The sequence below is a fragment of the Poecilia formosa genome, unplaced genomic scaffold, assembly GCF_000485575.1.
Source record: "Poecilia formosa unplaced genomic scaffold, Poecilia_formosa-5.1.2 Scaffold5, whole genome shotgun sequence".
Taxonomy (NCBI): domain Eukaryota; kingdom Metazoa; phylum Chordata; class Actinopteri; order Cyprinodontiformes; family Poeciliidae; genus Poecilia; species Poecilia formosa.
In genome coordinates this window covers 4652130-4672547 of record NW_006799944.1, presented here as the reverse complement: position 1 = coordinate 4672547, position 20418 = coordinate 4652130, and the positions used below count along the sequence as shown (strand labels likewise).

Below are 20418 nucleotides of genomic sequence, written 5' to 3'. Positions count from 1 at the left end.
TTTTTTGGATTGGCTCCTGGATGATGTTAGCTGTCTTCGGTTACCTGCTGAAATCTGAATTTCTTTCAAAAAGATTTTTATCAGTCAGACGTGCCGGAGGGGAAACTCTCTTGATATGCAATTAGACTGAATGTCACTGAAAATGCCAACATTAGTGCGAATGCTCGGCTCAGGGTTGTTGCCCCTGTGATGGTAAGTGTGTATTCCTGCGCAGGGGATATTGATCTCAGTGTGTTTCAAACGCAGCAGTCCACCTCAGTGAATGGGCGAGTCAGACGGCTTTAATTAGTTTTACAACACACAGTCGAGCCGCTAACAAGCCCGGTGTGCAGATGAGGATCATAGCTTCGTCGTTTTAGTCAATCCTTTTAAGCATGAATCATCAGCTTGTTCTGCATCCATGACATAATGACACAACTCTCGCTGTTTATCAAATACTGATTTTGAAAGGGATTTCTTTATTATTATTATTATTAATTTCTCCTCCAGGGCCAGTGCACGCATGCACAATGACATAAGGCATAATCTCCTCAAAGGTAATGACAGCTCTAACCCAAATTGCTGTGAAAATTGTTTGTCAATTCTGAAAGCAGCTCCATTTCTCACATTTGCTTTGATGAAACGATCAATTTATCGTGCATACAGAACAAAAGCGTCCAATTATGTCCCTCGGTGCCTTCTGCCGGACTCGCGCTTCCAGGCAGCAGAAAGTTGTGCTTGTGATTTTTGCTTTTGACGCCAAGACGTCGATTTCCTTTACCCCAGAACCTCGCAGCGGGAGGAGGAAAAAAACAGAAAAGACAAGCACTGTAAGATGAAAGTCTCGTCATTGATTGAGTGCCTAAGCTGCTCTTTAAGTGGTCAGCTGTTCACCTCGCAGACAGACTCAACATCTGTCTGAGCTGGCTTCCACGTTTTCATGAAGAAAGATAAATGCTCTGTCTGGCTAAACTGAGGAATTGACCACAGTGTGGAAGAAAAGTGGCAAGCTCCTCAAAAAAACAAAAAAAGAAGAAGAAATCAATATACAGTATTTATTCATGGATGCTTGTTTTTCTTCTGCCTGCTCCCTTTTAGTTAGATAAACAAGGGGATCATGCTCGACTATAATTAAGCACTTACGTTCAATCTTACTTATTTGCCATTTTTCATGTTTATTGTACTGTCTTGCTTATCTGGTTGATACAGATGTGTTGTTTGTAGACGTAAGGAAGAAAAAAAGCGTCCGCAATTAATCTGTGGTGGTGTTTTTTTTTTTTTTTTTTCTGCCTGGAAATGGGTTGTTGGACTGAGGGGAATAATAGTCATAGTCAGGTCCATTGTGACAAAATTGGCATCATTTTCCAGATGTATGTGATTAAAAGAAGGAGATCAGAAAATAAGTAATCAAGACATGACTGTGCCATGTATCACGTCTCCTGTTACCATAAATGATAATTGCTGGAATTTTATGTGAAAGATCAACAGATAGTAGAGCACAGCTGGCATTAAAAAGCAATAATTGTCATGATCCACAGGTGTTTGTGTTTTAGTTTTCTTTTGTTTGTCCCTAATTTCTTGTGTTGTTAGAAAATGTCTGGCAACCTTTAGTGGATATTGTCATCAAGGTCTTATCATATTGGTTGATTTGGTGCATTTGGGTTTATTTATCTTAGATTATAAAAATATTAGCATCTAATGTCATTTTCCACCATTCCCTCAGTATTCCAGTGTTCTGGTTGTTATTGTTTTTGGCTGGGTCCTCTCCTCAGCTCTGCTTGATGCTCCTGTTTTGTTTTTTGGGCTTTAGCTTCTTTATCTACACTTCACATTTCTGGATTTTGGACCTGAACTTTGTTTTCGTAAGTTAACTTAATTTTTTTAAGTCTTTATTTTTGCTCTATTTTACTTCCATCTGAATACCACCATTTGTAACAATAAGTGACATGTACTTGTTTATTTATTTATTTTATTTCTACCACACATTTGCTAGGTCTCCTACAGGTTGTGTCAAACTACAAATTGTAATTGTTATCGCTTTCTCTCAACAATATAATTTTACACTCTTCCTTGAATGGGTTTCTTTCCAGTTCACTGATAAACACTATATTCTTTTGGTCTACTGTAAAATTCCAATAAAACACTAAAGTTTGATTTTTTACCATTTCAGGTTAGAAGTCATACCATGACAAAACTATATAAAGAAGTTTCAAAGACAAGTGTGTTTTTGTAAGGCACTGTGTGTATTTATGGGATTTGGGGTTGACAGCATTAATCTTAATAATTTAAGTATGCAGTCCCTCTAATAGGCTCAAAGTTCAATGAACAAATTAGCAATGAGTCATTTGAGAGAAAAGGTCTGCATTGTTTAATTAAAAAGAAATGGCTGCGATGCAGAGACTTAATATTCAGGGACCCTCTAATTCATACAGTTATTAAAGTTTAATTAGGTGTTTCTGAATCATATCATTTAATATTTCATAAACAGGAACTTTTTAAAATATATATATTTTTAATCTAAACCACGTAATATAACAAGCAGTGTAACATTTGCAGACTACTTGAACCAAACTGATAATGTGTAAAAAAAAAAAAAAAGATCTAACTTATCTTTGAGGTCTAATCAAAACAATGATATACACACATATATATTTTTTAAAATAAAAGTCGTCAAAGTGCACTTTAATCCACTTAAAAAGAAGTTGGCTTTATTTCAAATGTCAGAAGACAACTTTTTATTTTTTATTTATTCTTGCACTTTGACATTAGACAAGGTGGAAAAACCGTGCGGGGTCGATAGTGACTGGTTGCGATGACGCACAGGGAGTGATGCTGAGCGGCGGTGAGGCGATGCGAGAATGGTTGGTTGGCGGTGGTGAGGAGGAGGAGGAGGGTGGGGCAGCACTGGCGGGAGGGAGGGGTGGACGGGGGGGGGTTGGGGTGGGCGGTAGAATATGGAGAGAAAATAGCTCAAGAGGGCAGTGAGTGATTTTGTGCTCATCATCATCTGAAGAGACTCGGAGCACCTGGGGCTGGCTCTGCAGATTATCCCCGGCAGATGTGAGCGCTCTCCGTCATGAGCGCACTTGGCTCTCCGCCCGCCGCCGCCTCCCTGCGCGACTCGGCAGCCGGAGCCGAATCCAAACGCCGCTCAGCGCAGCAGCCGTCGGGATGCGGGAACAGACTCAAAGTTAGGTGAGTCTCCCAGATATGTTCATTTCAAATGTTTAAGTTTTTTGTGTGTGTGTGTGTGTGTGTGTGCGTAACTTGCTTTCCTTTGTCCTCCCCCCCCCCTTACTGGTGCGTGTTTTTTATTTGTCTGCACAGGCATTTCATTTATATATTGTTTTAGAGGTTGAATTTACACGAGCCAACTTGTATGTAGTTAACCATAAAAGTATGCAGCGATAATATATTATATAATTGTATTAAACAAGGTAAGAAATAATCTGAAGTTGTTGCGCGCGGGCATCCAAAGCCAACCCTCGCCTTTTTAATCATTGAGTTCATCCCTTTTAAAACCAGTCTCTGCCAACACTAAATAATCTTTAAATTTAGAACTGATGTTAATGACAACAGTGAAGTTTTCAGTGGGCGTAGAGCGGAAAGGTCTGTGAGTGAGCTCTCTGGTGGCCACGGCCCCGTCCATCCATTTGTCATTTCACTGCGCTGGAAATGAACTTTCTGTCAGGTGTCGTCCGGCGCCGTGTCCGCCTCTTATAGAGCTGGGATTTTCCTGCGCGCAGCGGTGAAGAGGTTGAGATTACATCTGAACCACGAACGCCTGTTTACCACTGACCAACTAAAATAAGTACTGACAGACAGCGCAATCCAGCTGTCCACCGTGGATCAGACTGGAGAACTGCCAAACACGGAGCTTATACCTGCAGCTCTTCCTGCATTGGAGGAGAATAAAAATTAAAAAAAAAATCCATGTTTTTTTTTTTTCACCATTTCCTTCGGAGCAAGCTGTGTGACAGCAGCTTCCAAAACCGGGCTTCTCTGGGTTGCCCTGCAGTATGCTTGCCCTTTTACTCATCACCCCCCACTGTGGATGTGTGTTCTTCTGGATGTTAAAGGCACAGAGAAGAGTGAAACTCTCCTGAATAATTAGCAGAAATGAAAACTCATTCTCCTGAAACACCAGTATGAAATGATTGCTAGTCCTATATTTGTGTAACTGTTTATTTTTTTATTTTTTATTTTTTAATTTGGGTTCCTTGCGCTTATGCGACTTTTTCCACATCACTTTTGCTCGTGTACTCCTCCCACTGGAAGTCGGATAACCTCAAATTAAATCTAAAGCATCCTTCTGACTGAATTATTCTCAGTTCGAATCTGTCTGTTTCTGCGAAGGCCTTGGGGATCTGTATGAGAACATTAAACATAAACTGACACACTAATCAGAGAAAACAGCAAAGACGCAGAGAAGCTGCAGAGATTTACGGCTCGGGTGGAAGAATCTGTTGACACGACAACTGTAGTGAGTTATATTTCACACATTTAGCCTCAGGAAAAAATGGCAAGAAGACAGCGTATGTAGAAAAAGTTGATAAGCAGTCCTGGAAGTGATAGAAGCCACACAGTGGGAAAGAGCATATGTTTACCCTGCATGGTCAGATGAGACCAAATTTGAACTTTCTGGCTCACAAGCCAAACAATATGTGCAATGGGGAAAACTGACGCTCCTCATCCCTCTAACTGCACCTCTGTGAAACGTGGTGGTGGAAGCATCATGCTGAGGTGCTGTTCTGCAGAACAGGGTTGCTAAGAGCTGACAAAGCTGGATGAGTCACCTTCCAACAGGAAGCCCGAGTCTGTACGCCCCCTACAGGCCTGCAGCTGCAATTGAAGCAAAAAGTGTTTCTAAAAGCTGCACATACTCAGATGAGATACCCACACATGCCATACTTTTCAGCTTAATGTATAAAGAAATAATAATTTTAATATCAAATCATTTGAGCAAAATAGTTTTCTGACAGATTGTGATTTTCTAATAAAATGACCTTGTCTTATACCACAAGAGTCTTGCATATTTTAAACTAAAGGAGCCAAATACTTCCAATGATGGATAAAGATTTTAGTCTGATTGAGCAAAACAAGAGGATAGAAAAATGCAACTCTCATAAATCCCTTATGGGGATTGTTACAAGGTTTCTACTTTGACTTGTGTGGGTGATAGAAGCTCGAGGTGGTGTGTTTTGATGTCCATCCAGTGGATTTTATTTATTTATTTTTTGCACATTGTGCCAGAAAGAGTTCACCTGCAAAAACAGATAGATAGATAGATAGATAGATAGACTCAAAATACCTTTTCAGTCTTCAACAAAGCAGATTAGCAAAATCCAAACCAGCAACAATGCCACAGTACTTTTACTTATCTAATCAACATTCGTTTAATCTGCACAAGCAGGATTAGTTTTGTGTCCATCAGCATGAGGAAGTTTTTGCCCATGACATGGAGATGCTATGCTGGTACGGCATCATTTACTTTTAGCCAAGCAATGCTCCCTCATTGAAAGCAAATCTGAGTCAAAGACAAATTCCTTGTTTGTGTGCACAAACCTGTCGAATAAAGCGGAGTCTGATTCTGGAAGAAGAGATCACCAGCTGATGTAAAGGAGGATCTGCGAGCAAAGAAAGCATAACATTTATCCAAGGAGCCGAAAATATATATCTTTTCTTATTAAAATGAAAACTTTTCATCCAGGAGCCCTCTCACGCTACAAGTGTGTGACAACATCCTGGAGAGATGTGGCTTTGAAGTTTGATTACACAGTGCCTCGCAAACAAATTTCTGCCTTGCCTCCACATAGATCAGAGGATTTTATTGACATTTTATGCAGTAGACCAACACAAAGTAATGCGCAATTGTGAAGAGCAGGAACAATGGCGATTTTTTTTAAAAAAAAAGAAAACATATTTTCAATAGAGTGCTGCGTTCTGAAAATGTCAGCGTAGTTTTCCAAATTCTTGTACCTCACGTTTTTTTGTTTACTCGATAAGAGGAGTCTGCGCTCACACAGCTCTCACACCAACTGTAGTTCAGACGCCGCTTCTCGCCCACAGACTACACAAGGCTGAGCAACAGTTATAAGGAAAAGAAAAAAGGAAACTATAAACCTGAAACAATAGGCAAAATCGTGGATGTTTTTATATATATATTTTTGTGTGTGTGTGTGTGTGTGTGTGATGAATGTGCCAGCTCTCTTTACACTTGTTCCTCTGTCTCTCTTGTCACAGGCGCAGGAGGCTGCCGGAGAATGCTGCAGCTCAATATGCCCCTGCATGCTATGGGGAGAGGCTGTCTGTTAAGTGCTGCTCACCTCCCACTCGGCCCAAAAAAGTGGCTTCTCGTTCCAGCTTTTAATACAAAAGACTTAAAATTTGGGTCCAGAGTGACATTTTTATCTTTGGCGAGACGATGTGCAAGGTACACCCGTGTGTCCATCCCCTTTGTAGTGCTTTTCTGTCAGCGCTTTGCACCAGCTGTATAATATCAGAAATAACATCGCAAATCTTTTCGAGATGGATTACCTGATTTCAACAAAGTAGGCTTCATTTGCATATTTTATTCTTCTCTCTCAGTAATTCTTGAAGCATCTCGGTGCATTGCCGGCATAATGGCTCATTTGCGGGAGGCCTCATCATTCAAATTATGTTTTGACAAGACTGCCTTGATGTGATCATTACTCTGATGGCTTTCACGAGAATGCCATGAAGCCCCTTTTTTTCTTCGGAGAACAAAACTGAAGGTGCTGTGCTTTCCACGGACCCTGTGCCCACAAACCAGCACCGTTTTGGAGCTGATGGGTCCCGTGTTGGACAACATGACCCCGGCTTCTCTGACCCAGAACTGCACGAACTGCAGCCACATTTTCTTCCCAGAGCTCAGGGTGGTGAAGACTGTGGCTCTAGGGATGATTCTTGGCGTGTTCATCCTGTTCGGAGTGGTTGGAAACATCCTGGTCATCCTCTCCGTGGTTTGCCATCGCCACCTTCGGACGGTCACACATTATTTTATTGTCAACCTGGCAGTGGCAGACCTGCTGCTGAGCTCCACTGTGCTACCCTTTTCAGCCGTTTTTGAGATTTTGGATCGCTGGGTGTTCGGACGGGCTTTTTGTAACGTTTGGGCGGCTGTGGATGTGCTCTGCTGCACGGCCTCCATCATGAGCCTCTGCGTGATTTCCGTGGACCGCTACATCGGAGTCAGCTATCCTCTGCGCTACCCCTCCATCATGACGAAGCGCAGGGCTCTTTTGGCAGTGATGCTGCTGTGGGTGCTCTCCATAATCATATCCATCGGACCATTGTTTGGTTGGAAGGAACCGGCGCCGGAGGACGAGTCCATCTGCAAGATCACCGAGGAGCCAGGATACGCGATCTTCTCGGCCGTCGGCTCCTTCTACCTCCCCCTGACCATCATTCTGGTCATGTACTGTCGAGTTTATGTCGTCGCTCACAGAGAGAGCCAGGGCCTCAGAGAGGGCCACAAGACGGAGAAGTCAGACTCGGAGCAGGTGATTCTCAGGATCCACCGTGGAAACACAACCGCACTGGAGGAGGAGTCCCTGCGCAGCCGCACGCATTTCGCCTTGCGGTTACTCAAGTTTTCACGTGAGAAGAAAGCTGCAAAGACGTTGGGCATTGTGGTTGGCTGCTTTGTGTTGTGCTGGCTGCCGTTCTTCCTGGTGTTACCAATTGGTGAGTATCTTCATCTTTACCTTGGACGCAATGTTGATGAAGATTTCCACCATCTGGCTGAACATTTCAACAGGATACAGTAGAAATAATACTGTTGTGCATTAGGTTTACAGTTTGGATGGAAAAAGAAATCTATTTATTTAGTCTGAAACTAAAAAAGAGGGTATGCACATAAGTTGCAGCTTATATAAACACCTACTCCTGTTACAACCTCTTGACCTCAATACTGTATTTGAAAGGCAGTCTGTGCATGAAAAGCTGGATCTTTCTTACCCACTTGTGATAACATCACTGGATTGTTTTCGTCCTTGAGGAAATGTGCGTTTCAGTGAAATATTTTCAAGTTGGTATTGACTCTCAGCAACTCTCCATGGCCACTGATCCTTTGCGATAAAAGCTGTAATTAACTTCAGGATTAGCTTTGCCTTCCCTGAATTAGAGGAAAGCGCTAACAATGTTGGCTTAATGGTCTCCGAGTTTATGGTAGCAGGTTAAAAAGTGTCACGTTTGTCACGCCCCCTTCGCTTTTAGCTACACTGGTTCTAGAGAACTATTTACCTTCTGGATTAATTAATTGGACAGATCCCACTCATCGATTTATTCAACTGCCAGGGCTTTTGAGTGCTTCCTCCTTTAATGGTCAGAGCATTTTAATTGAATCACTCCTTTGTGGCTTCAGGCAGGAGTTCCAACATTTCAGACAAGCCCTGTACCTTCCAGAGCACAGCACACTTGTAAATGTAAGGGTAGACGACCTATAAATAGCCCGTATAAATCTTTCATATCTCTGACGTCCTCCTGTCCTTACTACCTGTAAACAAGCTCCAAGAATTTCAGACCGACATACATTTAAAACGCGGACCCTTGTCTGAGATGTCAAGCCAGCACTCTGCTCCAGCTTGCACTGTGTCTTTGTGACTCACCTCGTTCAGCGCCACCCCTTCAGTGACAGATAAGACCGTCACAATGGAGCCTTACACGACAAGACTAGCATGCACGGAATGGAAATAAATCTCCTGCTTTTTCATCCTCATGCGAGTCAGATGGAAATTGGAAGCCAGTCGATACGAACCTTGACAAATGTTGTTGTTCTTGTTGTTGTCCCATAGTCTCACGCTGGTAAATATAGCTGACCATTTGGTTGCGTACTTTCTGACTGGTGAGCGGGTATAAAAGCCCACGCTGAAAAATGCTCCGCGCTGACACCGGTGTCACTTCTCATGCCACATGCCGCATATGTCCGTCGACAATGATAGATTTAGCGATGAGTCACCAAGCAGCGGCATTGTACCGACACACTGCCTATGATTGACCGACATTTGTCTGTCACGAGACAGGAAGAAAGAAGAAAAAAAAAGAAAAAAGTTTGGGACTAGGATCACGGTTGAGATCCTAAAAAAGACAAGTTGTTAGGCCTCATGTTTATTTGAGGGTTGTCCTTCTCGCCGCTTGACATTTCAGAAGTTCCTCTTCTGTGATATTTCATGGCGTAAAATAATGCTAAATAAAATGAGAGCTTTACTTACTGACAAAACCAAAAAGACATCATGTAATAATTTAGTAGCCTACATTTTGCTCTGTGTGTTTGCTCAGTCTTCTAAACTGCTTTTACAAGGTCTTCCTGGTTTACCAAATTTAGTTGGCGCGCCTGTAAGGAATCTGGTTAGTGCTCTCACTCTGTGTGAGATTCTGCGTCCTGGATTTCATTATTAATGTGGCACAAATTACTTCTCAATAGCATGCAGTCACTGTAGAGGACTTAATTGTGTAATGAAAACATGTATTGTAAGATATTACATTTTTTGTTTACCAAAAAAAAATAAAAAATTCTTGAAGTTACGTTGCATATTTGTATGCAGTCACCCTTACTCTGATGCTCCTAAATAAATTCCAGATTGCTCTAATTTGTCAAGCCCTGTGTAATTTCATCTCAGTATAAATTCAGCTATTCTATGTAGGCCTCAGAGGATTGTTAGAGAACATAAGTGAATGAATATTATCATAAAAAAACAACAACAACACAGCAGACAAGTCCGAAAGAAAGTTGGGAAGAAATTCAAGGCAGAATTAGACAAAGCAAAGAACATCTAAAGGAGCAAAAAGGATCAAACAATACAAAGAGTGTGGAAAAAAGCAAACATGGAGAGCATTCATCAACAGCAGTATTAATAATAAGGGCCTTTGGTAGCTCTGGCAGAGCTGCAGAGACTCATGTGGGAGATTTTGTTGACAGGCAACAATTAGTCATGAATCCTACAAACGTGCCTTTTGGGAAGAATAGAGCCTTTTGAAAGAAATGTGGAAGAAATCATGCCTGCAAGACAGTATGGGACACAGCAGGCATGTGGAAAAAGGTGCTGCAGTCAGGTTGGCAAAAAGTATAATGTCTTGCCAGTTAGCTAATTTTAGCATCAAAATACTTAGATTATTGAACATATTAATCAGGTAATATAATTTATGTAATAATCAATTAAACAATCTGGTTACAAGTCTGATGTGGACTCTTGACCTTCTCAGGAAATAATTAGTGAATAGGAATTTAAAAAGACTTGGACCTTATCAATCATTTACACATGTCTAACAAACCAAACCAACTCAAATTAAAGAACAAGCAATGAAGAACAATGAAGAAAAAAAAAAGAAAGGTCTCATCTTATTATTCGCTCAAATTGATGCCTTACTAGATTTTTTAGCAAAACCCTTTTTGAAAAGATCTTCCTTTTTTTATCTGATCTAAGAAAGAAAGCAAACAAACAGGTTTGAAGTTCTGCACTTATCTAGTTCCAGATCAGCAGAGTAGCGCGGAGTTCTCCATCCTCATCTCCATGGAAACGTCACTCGCTTTCAGGATCTCAGGCTATCAGTCAGCAGACAGGATAGGAGTCCGTCTCCTTAGCTCTCTGTTTCTCACCGAAGCGTCTCGGCCCGCCGCCCCTTCGACAGGGCAGGGTTGCTTGGAGAAATGAGAGAAGGTAACAGGCGACTCGTTCAATATGCCCGGGTGCTTGGGGTCCGGATTGGACCGGATCTCAGTATGACAGCAGTTAGATAATGGCTACTGGCTCGAGTCATGAAAGGTTCCCCAGCTGATGGTGAGAGTCGTACAGGGAAGCCCTTAGGAAAAGAAGGATTCAGAAATGCGACAGGCAGAGAAACAGGTGATGCTGGTGAAAACAAAACAAGGAATTTCAACAGTGAATGGAGGGCATGGCAGCTTATCTTGATGAGAGAGGAGCAGCACACAATTCAATAGCTCTGATTCTATTATTATTATTATTATTATTATTGTTGTTGTTGTTGTTGTTTGGCTTCCCATGTCCTTCCAACCCTCCTAGGCTTCCTGCCAGGTCGTGCACTTGAGTCGAATTAGATCCATATCAGGAGGCAGTCGGTATGATGTGTTGGTGCGGATGTTAAACCCTCGAGGGACAAATCCTCAGCTAAACTTTATCAAGGACATTGATGTTTTCACGTAGCGTCGCAGTAAAAGCCTCTAAGGTTGTCACGGTTGTCAAAACACTTTAGAACACCTAACATGAGCTTTATTGTTGTACTAATATCATTTAAATTCTTTCTAATCAGGAAACTGGCGCTCTTCTTTCTCAATTCAACACATTGGCTGCTAAAATCTGAGCCTGGCAGGTGATACACAAACATGTAAAAAGTATTTTTGTGACCGATTTTATGCGAATGTGGAGCTGGAGAATGACACAAAGGTTCACCTTTCAGTTGGATTGCAGCCCTGAACATACAGCCAGAGCTGCAATGCAATGGTTTAGATCAAATTGCTTCCATGTAATGCCACCTAAATGAAAGATTATAATCTGAAAAAGTTTAGGATTTATGTTTACCAGTCCATTTTTGCAAAGAACAATAGGCTACAAATTAGGTTTCTAGATGTAAAACTCTAGAAGAGCGCTAACTCAACAGAGCAGCAATTACAACGAAAGACGACACACTGTAAGGTATTGACACACAGGTGCGAATACCAATGCACACTGCTTTTTTTTCAGATATTTATTTGTGAGAAAACAGAAAAACGCAACTTATTTCCCTTCCACTTCATTATTACTTTTGGAAGGAACTGCGTTTCACTGAGCCAAATGATGGAAGGGTGGCTAATTCACACATTGCTTCTTTGCTGACGGCTTCGGATTTTCTGACTCATGACTCGTGACAGATTCTATATCAGATAAACCCCTCCAGTCATCATCTTGATACCCTCAATACAGATATCTGCACTAACTGCCCACCTGAGGATAGCATCAATCACCGCGGCCCTCCACTGAAATCCCAGCCCATGTATTGCTCATCTTTCTGTCTTGATGAAATTCACCAACATGCAATAAAACTGATTGCCTGGGTTCAGACCTTTAAATCCGACCTTTAGATCTGTCCAGTCCAAAGACTTGACTGATTTGTCTGGCACAGTGAGATGAAACAATTGCTTTGTGTGTAAAAAAAGAAAAAGAAAAAGAAAAGCCCCATCAGAACCATTGACCCAGAGGCTAAAGTACGCAAACTGAAGGATAAATGGAGGAAAATACTGATTTTTTATTTTTTTTATTTTTCCTGTTTATTTCCTGAAACGGCTGCAAAAAAAATAGATATATTGTGGCCTGACTACACATCTGTGTCAGCTTAAATAAATCCAGTGGCTATGTGGGCTTTTGGTAATGGGTTTTGGAAAGGCTATTTTAATTCCCCCATGGAAATCAGTTATAGACGGAGGAAACTAAAACATTCTGCCCAACAGTAAGAACAACAAAAAGCCAGCTGTCCAACAAGAAGAGGAAATTATACATATTTATAAAACTATGACGGCATTTCTAAAGTCAGACAATAGGAAAAGAAGATTAGATGGTTTCTTCCATCTAATCTTTTGGGAGCCAAGTTTGGCTCCCAAAGGAAATTAGATCTCTCACAAGATGACGCAAGAATCATTTTTTTTTTTTTTTATTGTATGTATAATTTATTCTAAAATAGTTACAACATTATTACACACATCAAACCATTGTAATAATTGCTGAGCAGCCTTTGTGCATTTCTTTTCTGCAGGTATTTTGAGGATTTTTCTTTGGTGATGAGCTCCTCATCCTTTAGGTTGGAAGGCCTCCCTGCCATCACCCTAATGATGGCTTTCTCATTCACACACAGTGCTGCTACTATTACATAGGTTCTACTTGATAACAATTATTATTGTGTTTACATTATAAACTGTTAGATTCTTCTACAATGAGTTATCTCGTGACAAAGTTCGTATTACCAGAACTGCAGCATCTATGAGTGTATTCTAAGGAATATTGATCATTTTCTTAACTGTGATGTGCAAAAAATAGAAAATCTTTCCGGATTCAACATGTTACTGTAACCTCAAAAACACAAAACAGACCAACTTCACTGATCTCCTTTCAACCGTCCAAAACCTCGTTATTTACTGCTATGGCAGCGTAATTTCTTCCCTAAGGTAGATAAAAATGTGGCTTATGCTGCTTTACAATAATAATAATAATAATAATAATAATAATAATGGACTAGGTCTTTACGTTTGTATTGTATTGTTTTTCTTTTTTGGTGTGCAACAATCCCCTGCTTCTTTGTATTATTGTATCTTTCAAAGAGTTCATGTTTTGGTGGCCGCATGATTAAAATTTCAATAGATACAACAAACAAGCCGTGGCAAAACAAACCGGTGTTACACAACAGCCTCTGCCGAAGCATGTTGTCTGTTTGAAGGTTTCAAAAATACAAAATTATAGAGACACAATACATTTATCTAACAGCTGTAGCACCCCTCTGTTTTTACAACAAAAAAACAAAAAAACGAGAGAAAAGAATCTATCAGGAATACCAACAATGATCGAATTGTTCTCTGCTAAAGCCGTCAATAGAGATAGAAAATCATTTGCTCTCAGACTATCCTCTTTTCATATATTCATTCATGATTACATCACCGTTTTATATTTACAGAGCTCAGAATTTTTTTTTCTACCAATAACAACTTGCGATAAAGCATTTCACTGAAAGCTTTTACCATTCCAGCTGAGAGGTGTATAGCGCAAGCAGACGGGCTTTAAATTATTTTAGTGCTTCATTGTCTCCCATTGAACACGTGGCAAGTCACCTTACATATACAAAGACAAGCAGAGCTGCATATAATACCCCCCTTTAAGCCATTACCTATGCTTCTTCATTAAGGACCCCACTCATACTCCTGAGTGCTTCCTCTAATCAAGGGAAGCACAGTTTATTACTGCAAATCTATTAAAACACCACATCTGAGACTGAGTCATGAGGTTATATTTAGTGAAAATTTTATGAAATAAAAATAACATGTCGTTAACTTTAATATTAAAAAGGAAATGACTACCGCCGTGGCTGCGGTTCACGTGTTGCTTTGTGGAAATTTATCTCCGGAGAGGCACTGGCGATGGAAACTGGGGGTTTTAATTTAAATCCAAATCACCTCAAGTGAGCTAGCAGCGTGGCTAGCGCTAATGTTGGTTAGTTTACTCACTTTGCCTGTACAAAAGCGCCTGCTCTCAGATTATAAATCAAACTAGTTTGGAGGATTTCCTTTTTTAACATTTTATTTCATTTGTTTTTTGGTTTTTTTTTTATTTATGAGACTGCTGGTTGGCATATCTTTTGTTTGTATCAAACTTTTTTTATTTTTCAAAATTAAGACACAATTGCACATTTCCCCTCCCTGTATCAATGAAGGCATCCACATATAATAAGATTCTGCAGGGCAGAGATGCTTCCAACATTTTCTAAAATGACGGCAACAAAAATAACTGCAGCACATCTTATTATCCGATTTACAAGACAAATTATATTTCGCTAACTTTTTTTTTCAAAATTTATTTTAAGAGCAAAACATCCTTAAACAGCCCTTCCTCTTGTTATTAATCATTTATAAGCGTAGACTCTCTTACAGTGACTGCAAGAGAGAAACAGAGCAGTCAGCTTTGCACAGCTTCACTGTTAAAATAGGATTTCACCTATATTCTCAAAATGAAGGCATCTTGATTACACGGTTAAAATTTTGAATCCGTCATTAGAGATAAATGTGATTAGCACATTGAGTGCTGTTAGTGGGTCTGAGCCCTGCAGAGTAAATGCATCCCAGCATTAACTCTGTGAATTCCCGTAGATTGTCGACATTTAAAGTCAAGAGTATAGCTTGTTAACTTGTTCTATTCAGACTGGAAGACCATCACTTTAGATTTATACCTGCTTGAGGCCCACAGCGTTCACTGCAGTTGTTCTTTCAAACAGTGGATGTTGCTCCGTTTTACAGAAAAGAACATGCAGAGAAAAGGGCCTTCCTAAGCAGACAGCCCCAAAATTAAAACCTTGACCTTGCACTGCAAATAAATTTAGCACTGAAAGCGTCCGCGTCGTCTCTGCTGCTGCTTGTTTTTCTGTAGATCTTTGCTGCTTCTTTCTTCTGAACCCCTCTGTGTCACCTGTCGCTGCAGGCTCCATATTCCCTGCATACAGACCTTCAGACACTGTCTTCAAGATCACCTTCTGGCTCGGCTACTTCAACAGCTGCATCAACCCCATCATCTACCCGTGCTCCAACCAGGAGTTCAAGAAGGCTTTCCAGAGTTTACTCGGAGTCCACTGTCTGAGGATGACTCCCAGACCGCACCACCACCATCTGAGCACAAGTCAAAGTCAAACCCAAGGTCACAGCCAGGGCCTCACGCTGAGCCTCGACAGCAGGGGGGCTCCCTGCAGACTCAGCCCCTCCTCGTCGGTGGCCCTTTCCAGGACTCCTTCCTCCCGGGACAGCAGGGAATGGAAAGTCTTTTCCGTGGGCCCCATCGGTGGCGGCGGGGAGGGGCCGGCCGATACGAGCAGAGCCAAGGTGGCGAAGCTGTGCAACAAGAGCCTCCGCCGCAACTGCTGCTGCATCCTCAGTCCCGAGACGCCCCCACAAGAAGCCGCTGTTGTCGGAGACCTTCCGACGATTAAAATCCACCAACTTTCTCTGTCGGATAAAGGAGAGGCTGTGTGACCCGCTGTCGAAGATGCACCGCTCTGGACTCTTACTTAAAAAGTCAAAGATGAGAGACTATGTTTTATTTTAATACTGCTGCTGCTTTGAGGCTGAAATTTACCTCAACTTTAAAATTGTTCCTTTTATTAAATTTTTCTGCAGAGTAAGTTGGTTAAGAAGGCAACAAGAAGAAGGTTATTATTTTATTGTTTTATTTTTTTTTGTCAAACATGTCAATGAAAATGATCTAAAATCCCTTTGGTGAGGTGGGCCAGCTAATCAAAGCATTCCAAGATGTTTACATGCACATTGGGTATAAAATGCATGCACAGCCTGTTAAAATGACAGATTTTCTGATGTAAAAACGAGACCAAGATGAATAATTTCAAGACATTTTCGACCTTTAATGTGACCTATAACCTGTACAGCTGATCTAAAAAACAAACTGAAATATTTCAAAGGGGAGGGAAAAAATCTAAACAACTTATGTCTTAAGTGTGCACGCCCTCTTATTGTATTATGTTTTATGTTTTTGTCTTCCGAATTGACCCCTACATTCAAACTGATGCTAAGCAGGGGTCAGTAGCTGCTCGTTCAAAGTGCCAAACCCAACAAAGTTGACTTGTGCTAGAAGACGTTTTCTCACCTTTCTTTAGTTGCAGCTCGCAGCAAAAATCAAAGTCTGCCAAGAGCTTCCAAAGCATCAGAAGAATCAGATTCCCAAAAAGGTATCAGTCAGGAGAAGACTACAAGGCAGTAAATATACCACAAAACACCAAACCAAAAAGCTAGATGTCCAACCAAAATAAATAAAACAACATGAAAACAAATGGTTAGGACAGAAGCAACATTAACTGCAAGAAATTTTACTGCAAGTATTGTCTGTGTGGACGGCCATGCTCTTATATCAGGGTTATATTGTAATGTGTCATTGAAATTTTTTCTTTCAATGAAAAAATTAGTATTGTATTTTTGCTAAATTTTGCAAAAATACATCAAATGTCCTCTAAAAACATGAGGAAAAATGCGTTGGCATCAGATTAAACTAACTTTTCATCCATAATTCTGGCAACAACAAAAAAACAAACAAAAACACACAGAATATCGTTAATAGACACAATATTCATAAGCCGTCAGCAACACTACTCGTCAATGTTTGTACAAACTCTTTGGACTTGTATTACAAAGCTGGAGATGAATAAGAACATCATCATTCAACAGAAATGCTTAAATATTAAAAGGTGCTTAAACAAAGTATTAGTTTAATCGGGCACCACATATTCAGCTGTACAAGAAGAATTTCAGGAATGATTTATCTAATGTCTTTACAGAAACAGAAATCTGACATTTTAACAGCAGCGTGTGAACTTTTTGTACGCACTCCATTTTCCATTATATGAGAGATGTTTAAATGTGTAAATGTGTAAATATGAAGGTTTAATCTACTGCATGGTTTCAAATGACATATTTCAAACAAAACAAAACAAAAAAAACGCTGGTGCTCCCGATGTTTCCAAAGTTTTCCTGAAGCTGCTCATCTTGTGAAAATGTTTGCCGAGGAACCTCACATGCTTCCGTGTCACAATAAATTCCTACGACATGTTTCCCAAGGGAGGAGGATTTCTGAGGACATTTCTGAGCTTCTGTTGCTTGTTGTCATCTCTGCCTTGTTTCTTCTTGTGGGTTAATCTACTGCACAAATTTGTCCCTTTACTTTTTCTGCCGCATTCCCACAGTGTCATGAATCCTGTGAGCGGGGGACAGATGGATCCCTTAATGCACTACTCTGGAATTTTAACTGACCTTGTGGTTTGCTGGCCTCAATCCTGACCAACCTCAAGCCTCTTAAAAAAAAAAAAAGAAATCTGCCAGATTTAGAGATGTCAGGATAAACTCTCACACAGTCTCAGACATTCTTCTCTCAGGCCGCGCTCCCCGTTTCTATCGCTGTCAGTTCTGATAACCGTCGACGGATTGCGATTCTGGCCCTGGGTGGGCCCCTCTTTCCCTATATATCAAGTTCAAACCAGAGATTTACATACAAAGACAATTTGTTTCCTCGCTGTCTGACATTAACTCAGACTCTTCCTGCTTTAGGTCCGCTAGGATCTCCGCAATATTTTATTTTGTTTAAATGCCATAATAATAGTGGCTTCCTGCTCTCTGAGTGGTCTACAGAGGTCTGTTTTCACTGTGGATAATGAAAGTCCCACTCGATTATGCCGTAGCTTGCCCTGTATCTATAGGCACGATGGAACAACGTTGTCTCCGCTCACATTCATACGTTGCCAGTGCTTTCTCCAGTCCGCTGCTTCATCTGTTGCTCATCCTGAGCCCATTGCTGGAGCAGATATGATATATTTATATGACACAAAATAAAAGAAAAACTACACCAGTGGAATTCTACGCAATTCCACGTTTTATTATGTTCAGCATCTTCCATTTGATTAGAAGGGTTTCTTTTTCATTCTTTATCTTGTCCTTCAGTAATTCTCGGTGCAACACCACAGGCGAAACAGGGGATATGTGACTCTAAAGGTGCTTTTTGTTTGACAAACTGTATTGTGAGTGCTGCAACCCCAGTTGAACAGAGTCCCCATCGTGACGGCTCTACCGGATGATGAGGTGTGAAAACAAACCCGAACGCTTACATTTCCCAGACAACATAATATTAGTATATGCAAACGTCTGAATTTAAAGTACTGAAAAAACACACACACACACACACACACACACACACACACATATTTGCTCATTTAGCAGATGCAAGTAATTATGTAAAACTTATGTAAAATTTCTGTTTTCTTATGTAAAACAGAAGTTTAGTTTAGTCTGATCTATCATTTGAAGTTTTCACACTTGAAAACAAACAAAAGTTAGATAAGTTAAGGAAGTAAAGAATATATCTTTATGTGCCATCTCAACAGACTAAAACTTGAATTGATCTCCATTTGTGTTTAATAAAAGACAAATACTAATAATAATAATAAAAAATATCTATTTCTGTTTGTTTGCTTTTTTTTTTTTTTTTGCATGCTTTTACATTCCGGAAACAACGGCGTCCTGGGCGGTGAGCCTCATTGCCGCGCCCGTATGTCAAACCGTCCCCTCACCCCCCCGTGGCCTTCTCCAGGCTTAGTGAAGACTAAAGGTGTGAAACTGAGAGAGTTTAAGTGCGAGTCCGGGACTGCAAAGTGCCTCTGTTTACGCAGAAGCATCTAAAGGGCAGGAGGACAACCACTGTCAGCTGTATCGATTTATTTCCCCATGGCTACTCCCCGCTCCCTACAAGACGCGCTCCTTCTTGTCGGCGTGTAGGCGGAAAGAGATGCAGTCGGCGTCGTTAAGCCAGTCTCCCCCCCACATCCCCCTTTCTCTGTCTCTCTCTCTCTGTCTCTCTCTCTCTCTCTCTCTCTCCATGTTGAGTTCACTCGCAGAAGTAGAGTGGACGGTTTCCCCCACAGAGGAAGGAGTGGACACAGCAGCGAGAGTGCCTGCGAGTGCCAGTGTTGTCATTGACTGGCATGGCTGTGAACCTGTAAATTGCCCACCCCATCTCTGCGCGGACGCCATTAGGAGGGAAGCAACTGGCCGGGGCAATAAATTACAGGTGACCCTATACACCCCTCCCTCACTTTATTATGGCTCCTTATGGAAAGTGGTGTGATTATGAACCCAGTCCTCCTCAGCCAACAAATACCTGTGTGCAGCACGCTTCATAAAAAAAATATCTATAATCTTCCAGACGTTAATGGATGTAATGAACACCGTAGTTACATCCGCAGAGCGTCTTTTTGCTTCATCAGCACCCACATTGCATTATTCCTTCCCATAGATTTATTTGTCCAATTGGGTTAAATTACAGAGCTTCTAAACGGTGATTATAACAGGGATATTTTTAATACTTACAGTCTATTAACGTGGAAAACTCTGCGTGTCGTGGCAGGATCAATTATGGGAGGGAGCGCGTGGTCTTTTAATAGCAGCCTCTGCGCTTCACTGGATTGAAAGCATAGCAAGTGCTGCCGGTGACTCATGTTTGCACACTTCTCCCAAGAGGTTGTAACCTGGTTAAAAAAAGATGTATCCTCCTGGTGTTTTCACTTTTTTTTTTCATACCCCTTTCTCGTTTTAAAGTGAGTTAATTTTGGTGTAACTATCATAGGAGTCGCCACGTCTTGGCTTTCATCTGTATGCGCTCGTCGTCTCCAGTCCTGTGAAATTGTCCGGCAGCCAAGAGGGACGTCACTTCATCTAATCATAAAACTTTGCTGTTCTCAACCTTGTGGTCGCTTTACTGAAACTGTTTCCCCACCCCCACCCCACGGTGGACGCAAGCAAATAAGAATAAGCAGGGGCATTAAAAAAAAAAAAGAAAAAAGAAAGAGGGAATGCTTTTAGACTCAGCTTTTCTACTCTGTGCCTCCATCTAGTGTCCCGCACTAAAACCCCTCCGTAGATAAAGATAAATTAATAAAATACTTTTTCTACTTACTGATTCGCAATATATAAAAAAAGTGTTTTGTTAAAAAAAAAAGTTTAGATGTAATTTCTTCATTCATTATAAAATTTAGCAATAAATTTGTTCACTTTTCTTTGCATTTTTTTTCCATTTTATGCATGCTTTTAATCCTTACTTTGGTTTTTTTATATATGAAAATTTACTTTCCCCCCCATATTATTACACTTATACGCAAAATTAGATGTTATATGTTTGCGTT

At 40.8% G+C, this 20418-nt stretch overlaps 1 protein-coding gene and 1 long non-coding RNA gene across 2 annotated transcripts; one reads left to right on the top strand and one right to left on the bottom strand.

Moving 5' to 3' along the window:
- The first annotated feature begins 1567 nt into the window (after nucleotides 1-1567).
- adra1aa (adrenoceptor alpha 1Aa) lies at nucleotides 1568-17307 on the top strand. The gene is made up of 4 exons (XM_007564301.2): nucleotides 1568-1841; nucleotides 2993-3174; nucleotides 6223-7686; nucleotides 15171-17307. The coding sequence occupies exons 3-4, from the start codon at nucleotides 6789-6791 to the stop codon at nucleotides 15713-15715; spliced, it is 1443 nt and encodes a 480-aa protein (XP_007564363.1). The 5' UTR covers nucleotides 1568-1841; nucleotides 2993-3174; nucleotides 6223-6788; the 3' UTR covers nucleotides 15716-17307.
- Nucleotides 3212-10076, bottom strand: LOC103146388 (uncharacterized). The gene is made up of 3 exons (XR_477128.2): nucleotides 8759-10076; nucleotides 5545-5606; nucleotides 3212-4821 (listed from the first exon to the last, which is right to left on the bottom strand). It is a non-coding gene; the product is annotated as an uncharacterized LOC103146388 (long non-coding RNA).
- Nucleotides 17308-20418: the final 3111 nt, after the last annotated feature.

What these genes read in the sequence shown, in the direction of transcription:
- adra1aa (XM_007564301.2), top strand. Translation starts at nt 6,789, where the DNA reads ATGGGTCCCGTGTTGGACAACATGACCCCGGCTTCTCTGACCCAGAAC. An exon ending in CTTCCTGGTGTTACCAATTG is followed by an intron (nt 7,687 to 15,170) that starts GTGAGTATCTTC and finishes CTGTCGCTGCAG; the next exon opens with GCTCCATATTCCCTGCATAC.